Below are 10,563 nucleotides of genomic sequence, written 5' to 3'. Positions count from 1 at the left end.
TGGGAAAAGAAATTGTCAGTTTAACTTCCCGCGTATTTGCTTGTTATTTTCAGTTAACACTGTTGTGACCCAGTTTCTAAAAAAAGACACAGTGCATCGTGTCTATAGTTAACAAAACCTCAGCTTTAATGAACTTCGTCTGACAGAAGGAATCACAACCACTGATGTCTCCTCTCTTCCTTTTCAGTGCTTCTCCACGAGCTTCTCTCACCCAAAGAGAGGAGCTGTTACCTGCTGCTTCCACGACTCCATCTCCTCCCTCTTCTTCTGTGTCTCTGGGGAGGCTTTGCAACACGGTCCCTTCCAGCAGCTTCCTCCTAACAACAAAAACATTGTCTTATGCCATTTTTATTTTCCCCCCTCCATCTCAGTGGAGCTTTTACTCTGCCTTATTCTGCATAGTATGACCTGGGGGCGATGGGAGGCGGAACACATTGGCCGCGGATGATAATGTACTTTGCACAGAGCTGAAATCTATGAGTTGCACTTCTCTGGTGGTGGTTTTGCAGCTATTTGGTTTTGTTGCAGGACAGAAGAATAGAAGAGAGTGTCATTGTGGCCTATTGGTAACAGTATATACTGTTATTATATTAGAGGACAGGTTCACAATTTTTCACGTCTGTCTTAAAACATCAGTCAGGTGCCCAAATGAACATTGAATTTTGTTTATTCTTGCCATAATCATTCCTCCTGTTCATACTGACCATTCAAAGATCCCTTCATAATGCACTTACAATGTAAGTGATGGGGGGCAAAATCCACAGTCCTCCTTCTGTGCAAAAATGTATTTAAAAGTTTATCTGAAGCTAGTATGAAGCTTCAGCCATCCAAATTAGTCAAATCAAGTCAATATATTTGAATGTTACAGTCTTTTTAGTGCTAAAGTCCCTCTCTGTGTTACTATACTTCCAACAAGGAAATGCTGTCCGAGGAAACACAAAGAGGGAATTTTATGCTAAAAAGAATGTAAATGGGGCAGATATTCACTTGATATGACAAACTCAGACTTTTTCCCACATTACTTACATTGAAAGCACATTTGAGGGGGATTTTTTAACAGCCAGTATGAACAGGAGGAATGATTACAGCGAGGAAAACCTCTTTCAGTGTTAATATGGGCACCTGACTGTTGTTTTAAGACAGACTTGAAAAATTGTGAACCTACCCTTTAAGCGTTAGCCCACATAAAATCCATATCCAAATCCACTTATTTATCCTCAAAACCAGCAGCTGAAGAAGTAGACAGATACAGTTTCATGTATTTGAATTGTTTGATTGATACTTATAAACAATGGTCCTTCAGGAGATTCAACCCAGCATGTTATGAGTTACCTCTGTTAGACGGGTCGCAAAAGGTGGTGCAAGTCATCCTGAGGGAGGCATGAATGTCTGTGCCAATTTTCATGGCAAGTTAACATTTTGTCTACTTGATGGTGGAGTTAGTCTGTGACCTAAATGTCATTGCCATCCATCCAATGGTTGCTGAGATATTTCAGTCTGGACCAAAGTGGTGAACTGACTGAATTACATTTACCCAAGAGCCAACACTGCTAGTGTGGCTAAAAATATGAATTCATGATTTTTCTACAACACCTGTCTGTGTGTGTATGTGTGTGTGTGTGTGTGTGTGTGTGTGTGTGTGTTAATTTTGCTCTATAAGTGGGCCACATGAGCAGGCAGTAGACTGGTACAAATTCGACACTGGGGCTCACTGGGACTACAAAGGGTTGAAATTTGATACACTTGCAAAAACAACCAAATCCCACAGGAGCTCTCCTTCAAGTTAAGTTTTTATTCCCTAGCCAAACACTTTTTTCTTCACTTTTGTTCAAAGATAAATTTGCTGTTAACTACACTTGGCAGTGATCAAACAAATATGACGGGGGGCGGGAGGGGGGGGGGGGGTGTAGGGGGTTTGGGGGTGGCAGTGAGGCATTAATTTCTTAAGTAGGTGTTGGCACAGACAGAAAGGATTTCCTGCTACAGAAATGTCTTGTATAGCACATCAGGAGCTTCATGAATTCACTGCAGAAGAACTTTGTAAAATCAAAGACTGAGTTAAAATAGATATTGATTCATTATATAGTTTAATGTAACTTTAATTTGATTCCACATAACTTGAGAATGAGGCAATTGCCAGCAAGATAGCAGATTCCCAGCAGCGCAGTGCTTCGCTCACCTGTGTTTATCAGCTTCTATTCATTTTCATTTGCCTGATATCCTGTTCAGGAACAGAAACGTATGATGTAATGGGACAGATACATTTTTAAAACTTAATTTCAGGCTTGTCTTTCTTCAATGCAACTGTTAAATCTAAATAAACTGAACTTGTGTGTCTGTAATCCAAAAATCAGGTGTGTTGTTCAGGAGAATGCATTATAAACACAACTCAGACAGGTAAGTGTCACCACTGTTGGATAGTTTTTGTTTTGTAGTTTGTGGTGTTTCCCATTTCATCAGTTCTCAATCAAAAATTAAAAAATCTGAAAGATATTACATTTTATTTTACTGATGGACTCCCATCAGCAGGAGCAAAATCCTCCATATTTCCAACAGCATCATACCAAATAAAGAACAATGACTCCCCCTAGTGGTCTTATTTGAGACCTGCGCAAGGGCCAGTCATGCGCAGATCATAGAAATTTTACTTTCAGTATTAGTCACATAATTATTACATTACAAGTTAAGTAAATATGTTGAAAGATAAAAAAGAATAATAATAATAATTATCATCATCATCATCATCATCATCATAATAATAATAAAAAGAACCCCATATATTTTCAAATCCCCTAAGCTTTCCCTTATTGTAAGTTTTAAAAATCCCCTTCAGACCCTTCTGCCTCATTGGAAAGTCCATAATTTATAAATATGCAAATATTTGTTGTTGAAACAGAATTGAAAAGTCCGTCCTCATTGTGTATGTGCACTAGAGACTGAAAGTTTCCACATCTTGTTTGTGTAAATTGCATATTTGTCCACGATTGGCTTAGTTGTGAGTCACAAAATTGTAACACTCACACATTAAACTCAGATTTAAGGTGATCACAGTAATGATAGTTTACATTCTACAAATAGAAACTTACATGTAGTGGGTATTTTATAAGATGATCTGTGTATTTTTAGACTCAATGTGTTTAAATTTCACTACTTTTAAGCTAACAAACATAAAGCTTTCATCATTTCAATCCCCATGAATCCTATCCTTGGCAACACATTATTTAGACCTTTATGTTGTGAAATAAACTTTACAGAAAGTATAACTGTAATGTAATGTGGTGAGTCACCTCAGTATTTACAACCTCCTGGCTACACCCAAACACAGCAACTGACAATTGTATGTAGGCTGTATTGTAGGTTAGACATACTGCAAAATGACTCATCCAATGTTAATTGTTTACGGAAATAGAAAGCAACTAAGAAAAAAAAATCCCCGTAAAAAACACAAAAATCCCCGTCTGCGCAGACTCAGAGGGAAGTACTAACGTACTGTACACAGAGGATAGACGTGTGATAGGGAGTTATAACTTTTCACAGCAGTTTATGAAGTTTAACAGCATGGTGGCGTCTGATTCAAACATGATTCCTGTCTGGTTTATCATCTTCGCTTTGTCACTGTAGGTAAAGTTTAATAGACCTCGTATATGAATTTTGTGAGCAAGCGTTAGTTACCGTTACTGTTACTGTACTCCTGTAGTTGTGTTGTGATGAAACAGGCTACGTTTCCAAAAAGTGTTTCCGTGTTTTTAGGAAAGAGTTTGATTTAGTTTGTTGCTGTATTTATGGTTTATAAATATGACTGGCTAGGTTTTCGGCTGAAGGTAAGTAACGCAGAAGCAAAAGACAGGTTTCTCTGGTTTTTGTGGTTTGAGGTGCGATTTCATGTGGGGAAAGAAATCGACGGGTAACACAATTTCAAACAACACCTATATTCTACGTCACCTAACCGTTAGAGGTGAAGACAAGTGACGTTACGTGTACGTTAGTGGAGGTCTTACATTGAGTAATTAGTATTTATTCAGATATATTAAAGGTGTAATGTACCGAAACTTACTTTCACTTTCGATTCTCTGTTTTTCCAGAGTTTCCGTCCCCTCCTCAACGGAAGGTAAAGGACTAATCCGGAGCAGAAGGCAGGGGTCGAACTTGTGTGCTGATGGCACCTACGTCCATGGCAACAGGAGCTGTTGTAAGTGCGGTGCAGGTAAGTGTCAGTGCAACTGGTTCAAGTGAACTTTGAATGGCATTATGACAACCAGTTTAAGTTTGCTGTCTTCCTTAATCAAGAGGGAATCAATGTAGGGCTGCATCTCAAGATTATTTATGATCTCGATTCATCTCAGTGGTGGAAAGTGACTAAGAACATTTAGTCAAGTACTGCACTTTAGCACAATTTCGAGGTACTTTACTTGAGTATTTCCATTTTATGCTACTTTATACTTCCACTCCACTACATATCAGAGGGAAATATTGTACTTTCTACTCTACATTTGACAGCTTTAGTTACTTTTCAAATGAAGATTTGACACACTGGATAATGGATAAAGCTACAACACATTGTTAAAGATGAAACCAGTGGTTTCCAACCTTTTTGCGTTTTGACGTCTTACAAAAAGCAGTGTGTAGTCAGGGTCACATTTCAGATGTCTATGAGTTGTTAACAGCTCCATCAAATAGTGATTTTTCCTCCAATTTTTAATTTCATTTTCCCTCTTTTTCCCTCTCCCTCCTTTCTACTTCTCATGTGGTTTCATTTCAATAAATGTTCAAATGATCAAATATTTCACCAAAAATCAAAGATTAGAGAAAAAGTCCAAAAACTGAAAACAGATTTGTGTATCAGAACTTTGTTTTTTCTTCTTTCCTCTCCCATTAATCTCACGACCCCTCAGGTTTAGCCGATGACCCTTTGGAGGCGCCCAACCCCTAGGTTGGGAACCACTGGACTAAACCAGCTAACTGTATATACAGTAGTTCAAACTAGATCCAGCTACAACAGTAACATGCTGCTTACACACTGATGCTTCAGTATTAATAATCTAATGATGTTTATATATAATAATATATCAGTCAGAGGGACCAAACCACTACTTTTACTGTAATACTTTAACTACATCAAGCTGCTAATACTTTTGTACTTTTACATAATTAAGATTTTTCATGCATGACTTTTACTTGTACTAAGTATTTTTACATTATGGTATTAGTACTTTTACATATGTAATGGATCTGAGTACTTACAACTTAATACTTAATCTGCCGATTATTCTCTCAGTTAATTGAATAACTGCCCCCAGTTTAGGAAACTTTGTGGTAGGTAATGACAACATTTGTGTTGCTGGACAAAGGCCTATCACACAAAACCTTCATCCACTGAAGAATATTAACATGAAATCTTTTTACACAAGATATTGATAAATATGACTATTACAAGCTGTAGTGTCTATTTTGCAAGAAAAGCAGTACTGACTTTAATTTTTTTTGCATAAATCTAACTGATTAAATGATTTTCTTGTGCTTCTGGCTCATTTGTCTCCATATTTTAGGTCAGCTACTGATACAGCACTGCACTGTGAATCCAAATGATCGAAAATGCGACCACTGTAAGGAAGGGACGTACACAAGTCACCCTAATTTCCAGGAATCCTGTGAACCCTGCACACAGTGCGATGACAAAGGTACACAGTGAGACATCACAATTTCTTGGTTTAAGAAGGGGTTTAATACATGTCAGATTAAAGGTATTTAACATGCATTTACTAATATTCTTTGGAGCTTTTGTAATATCTGATTAACAAATACTCCAAGTCTTGGTGATATGTCCAAATATAAATATTCTTTATAGTTGACAATAATGTTTTATACTCAGATAGAATGTATTGTTATTACTTTAAAAGCAAACTCTGAACCAGATTCAGATTTTATTTGTATATTTCATAGAAATGCAAGTCAAAGTGCTTTATATGATAATAAAATAATAAAAGGCAAACATGTGCATATATACACACATATATACACATATCCATACAGACATATACTGTACGTATATATGTATATATGTATGTATATATATAAGAACAACAATACTAAGGCCAGACAGACAAGAAAGGTCTTTAGTTTTTGTTTTTAAGAACAGAGTTGGAGCTAGTCTAAGGTGGCAGGCAAGTGCATAAATGCTAAATGAGAACATTTCTGAAATGCATAAAACAAAACATCACTAAAAAATTGAAAAATTGGCTTTTTTCACAGTAGATATTTAGACTTGCCATAGTAGGAAAAGTGCAGGTGTTACTGATGACATTATTGATTGCTCTGTTTTTTCAAGTGTCCCAATATGACAGTGTGACAGTGAGCCAGCTTTCACAGTACCAGGACCTGACAGAGTTAGCAGCTAAATTAAATTTAGCCGTCATTGTGTTTTTCCTCTTGTGACATCTCAAAATGAGAAAGGCCTATATTGTTTGAGCAAGCAATTTTAGAGGGAGGTAGGTACACTGTCCTTATAAAGATGGAACCGCACAATTTTATGACCCTAGAGTCAAGAAATCTTAATTATATAGTTAATTAAAATTATTAATTGTCTCCACTTAGTTAATGAGTAAAGTATATTCACAGCTGTATTTAAACCTTACACAAAGAAGAATGATTGCAATTAGAACTGAAATTATTAGTTGGTTAATTGATCAGTTGAGTCAATCAATGAAGGACTAATCACTGATAATTAAAATAGTTGATTGTTTAAGTACATTAGCAAGCAAAAATGCTATAAATCCATCCAGCTTTAATAGATCCAACTTTTTAAAGAGTAAGATTTGCTGCTCTTCTATGTATTGTATCACTGTAATTTTAAGACATTTTGGGTTTTAGACTGTTTCAGAGAAATAAATCTATTTATTGACGTCAATTTGAGCTCTGAGAGAATGTGATGGGCTTTTTTTCTGACATTTTATTAACCAAACTATTAAAGGTGCAGTGTGTAGAATTTAGTGGCATCTAGCTGAATGGACATGGCAGAAATAGAAAATAATATTCATAAGTATGTTTCAATTAGTGTATAATCACCTGAAAATAAGAATCATTGAGTTTTCTTTAGCTTAGAATGAACCTTTTATATCTACACAGGGAGTGGCTCATCTTCCATGGAGTTGCACCATGTTGCACCGCCATGTTTCTACAGTAGCCCAGAACAGACAAACCGAACGCTGGCTCTAGAGACGGCCTTTTGCGTTTTTTGTGAGTTTCGCTGCCACCAGAGGTTCTCCTACACACTTGGAAGGGGATGGTGAGGGGAGGGGTATGCATTTGGTTGCAATCCTGCATCCTCACCACTAGATGCCACTAAATCCTACACACTGGTTCTTTAAGCAATTAATCGAAAAATGATGGCCAGATTAATTAATAATGAAATAGTTGCAGACCTAATCCCAGTCAGTTCCATGCAGTGAGATATACAGATTTTAAAAGAAAAAGAAATAAGAGCACTATTTCAATTTGTCTATGAGAATTAAGTATTCAGAGTAAATGTCTTTTACTTTTACAAAAACAAAATAGACTAATTCAACGACAACATTGAAGATTTCACTCTAACTTGAAATGTAGACTATTATGTACCACAAAAAACACAATATTTCACTGTGTTGTTTTTATGAAAATGAAGATATATAAAAGTCTGTCAAACCCTTTTATGACAGTTGTGTCGATGTACTGTCTTTTCAGCCAATCTAAAGGTGGATGAACCCTGTTCACCTGACAGAAACACTAAGTGTCGATGTAAAGAGGATCACTATTGTGACAAAGAAGAACCCTGTACATTCTGCTTCCCTTGTAAAGTGTAGGTATTGCTCATTCAAATATTTGTTAATAATAATATGTATGTATGGCTTCTTAAAATCTCTTCAAAGTTTTCTTACAATGGTAAAACATCATCACCAATTTGTTGACTTGTCTTCATAGATTACCAGCAGAGTTTTTAAACCACGACAAAGTAACTGATACCTTTTGTTTTTGTTTTCTTTTGGTTCAAGGTGTGGTGCTTATGGGATCAAAGTAGCCTGTACAGCCACCAATAACACCGTGTGCAATGGTAAGTTTGATGGTTGCAGTTTGCAACCTTGCGACAATCAGTCTATTGCGTGTTATTTAAAAGTATTTTTGCCTGAAATAAAAATGTCGACCAATGTCTGTGTCCTTTTTTTTCAGGGGGAAAAACGTTAATTATAACACTCTGCATAATTATACCAATTTTAATTTTAATTGTGCTCATCGTCCTTTGGAGATGGAAAAGACGTGAGTATTTCTACTACTATACAGCTATATCTAATTAGACCAGCAGGGGGCACAAGAACCTCATATGTTCCTTAGCAAAAAAGCAAAGTACAGTAATAATACCTTTAGTTCAGTTCTGGTGAAGTTCTGATCGAATCGTTTTCTTTGTGTCTTCTTAATAACACGTCTGTGTATCTTGTTTTTTGATCATTTGTCTCATAAGGGAGGGCACAACAGAACATAAACCAACAGGAAAATGGCAATGCAACTCTGGTGGTAAGTTATTCTCCAGTGTGTTATCTTTTAGTTCATTTATAACCTTTTGACCATTTTTGACCAACTGGAAGATGTTTGTCCTGTTTTTAAGAGTTATCACACACACACACACACACACACACACGTACATGTATCATAAATCCTTTTCTGTCTCTCCTTTAACGTTGGCATAGCTGCCCCTTTCTATAGGAGGTACAGGTTAGTTGTCTGAAACCGTTGGTGTTGATAGTGTGCTTGTGCCGACTCAGTATCATTGTTGTGTGACTATAGCTGTAAAACTTGTGTAACTTTATTTCTTATTTTATCACTCTGGAGTTGAAAATCTTTCATTAACATTCATTTTACTTTTGTTTCTCAGGAGATGCGTCCTCTTAAAGGTAAGAAAAGCAAAACGTGATTCTTAGTTGATGCAATATTAGAGCTTTATTTCTTTATATTTTGAGCTTGTCAGATGAAATAGCTGTTTGATTGATAATCAGATTGAACTGACATTTCATCTCACGCTGTTATTCAGTCTAACTGTGTGTTCATGTTCGCTGATTTCTGCATGCAAAGTTGTTATTATCCTTTATCTGTGAGTCCAATCTCAGTCTTGCTTGTTGCCAATTTTGCGGCAACAAGCATGTTGCTATTTTTCATGGATGTAGCAATTTTTTCTGGCTCTGCCACATAAAGACGACATCCCTATCTGCTTGGTTATTGTTTGTTTATAACTGTTGTGAAAATAGAAGATGTGAGGAGTGATTTAGAGGTCTGGAACCAGACTTTCGATTGGTTTAGTGATTGTGACTGATTTCCTTTTCAACATCACTCACCCTTAAACATAGCTATTAGCTATTCTGTATCTACCTTGTGTCTTTTTATGTCTACTTTACAATTCCCAAAATCAAAATGCCCCTGCAAGATCAATAAAGTTGTGATGTATTGTGCTTTGTTACATTCATCCCTATTTTTTCTGTCTGTCACATTAGTTCCACGTGTGGATCTCACGCCTCACCTGCCTGAGATTGCAGAACATATTGGATTTAATGATATGAAGGCGATAGCAATGCGTTACGGGATACCACAAGGTACAATTGACAATTGTCAACTGGACCACCCAAATCATGCTCAGCAGCAGACAATCCAACTACTGAAGATCTGGGTGGAGAGTCAGGGCATGGACGCCTCAGTGAAGTTGATACAAAACCTGGAAAATAGTGGCAAAAAGCTCACAGCAAAGAAAGTGGTCGATATATTGACTTAAAATGTTTACATGATAGTAACTGTAAATGTTAAATTTATGTGTCTATTATGAATTTTTCTGTCTTTACTTGAACTTAGTAAAACCAGAGTTAGAATTTGGATCAATTTGATCAACAACTGTGTTACGGAGGAATGATGTGGAGGAATCAATATTCTTTTCTGTTACTATTTCAATCCACATTTGAATGTCAAATTGTTTACAAAGATTAGATCAGAGTAGTATTAACACATTGAATTACACTCCTTTCCTGTGTTGAAGAGCTACGATATAATAATGTCTGGAGAGAGTTGACATGTTATCTGTGAGTGATGCACAGCTTGCCACAGCTTGTATATTGTGTAATAAACCTCAATAAATGATAATTAGTGAAGTGCCAAATGTATTTTGGTCCCTTATATGTTTATGAAATTGTGACTGGTCTATTTTTAACTAATGCTGATAGTTCAACTGTCCATCCTGATCTTTCCAGATGAACATCGCAGTTTATCATTTTTAAAACTGCATAACTGTTTTTTAGTTCAATCTTGGTGCAATAACTGCTACTGTTTAAAAGCAGTTTTTATTGTAATTCTAAAATAAAAGTACTAGTACTAGTACTATTTAAAAGTACTTGAAAATATCTGTATTATTACCTCCTTCCCACATTCTTATTTTGTTCTAAAGTAACTTTACTGCACCTCATAAGTGGTTAATTAATTAAATGTTTATTAAGTAGTCGGTATTGAAAAAATACAAATTAGCTTCCATCCCTCTTAAACACAAATTATCAGATTATT

General features: G+C 36.1%; 1 protein-coding gene and 1 long non-coding RNA gene across 2 annotated transcripts; one reads left to right on the top strand and one right to left on the bottom strand.

Annotated features, from left to right (window-relative positions):
- Positions 1-236: 236 nt before the first annotated feature.
- On the bottom strand, positions 237-4,124 carry LOC121911288. Its single transcript, XR_006099819.1, has 3 exons — positions 4,055-4,124; positions 2,180-2,221; positions 237-317 (listed from the first exon to the last, which is right to left on the bottom strand). It is a non-coding gene; the product is annotated as an uncharacterized LOC121911288 (long non-coding RNA).
- fas (Fas cell surface death receptor) lies at positions 3,340-10,169 on the top strand. The gene is made up of 9 exons (XM_042432612.1): positions 3,340-3,617; positions 4,083-4,204; positions 5,547-5,678; positions 7,717-7,831; positions 8,025-8,083; positions 8,200-8,286; positions 8,489-8,541; positions 8,900-8,918; positions 9,513-10,169. Exons 1-9 carry the CDS (start codon positions 3,544-3,546, stop codon positions 9,785-9,787), a joined length of 936 nt encoding a protein of 311 aa, XP_042288546.1. The 5' UTR covers positions 3,340-3,543; the 3' UTR covers positions 9,788-10,169.
- The last annotated feature ends 394 nt before the right edge of the window (positions 10,170-10,563 follow it).

The sequence above is a fragment of the Thunnus maccoyii genome, chromosome 14, assembly GCF_910596095.1.
Source record: "Thunnus maccoyii chromosome 14, fThuMac1.1, whole genome shotgun sequence".
NCBI classification, from domain to species: domain Eukaryota; kingdom Metazoa; phylum Chordata; class Actinopteri; order Scombriformes; family Scombridae; genus Thunnus; species Thunnus maccoyii.
The sequence above is the reverse complement of the archived record's forward strand: the minus strand, read 5'-3'. Positions and strand labels throughout refer to the sequence as shown.

Excerpts from the sequence above, each read along its gene's own strand:
- fas (XM_042432612.1), top strand. The coding sequence starts at position 3,544 with ATGAAGTTTAACAGCATGGTGGCGTCTGATTCAAACATGATTCCTGTC. Across the intron at positions 8,084-8,199 it reads CAATAACACCGTGTGCAATG|GGGGAAAAACGTTAATTATA; the intron begins GTAAGTTTGATG and ends CTTTTTTTTCAG. Across the intron at positions 8,287-8,488 it reads CCTTTGGAGATGGAAAAGAC|GGAGGGCACAACAGAACATA; the intron begins GTGAGTATTTCT and ends TTGTCTCATAAG.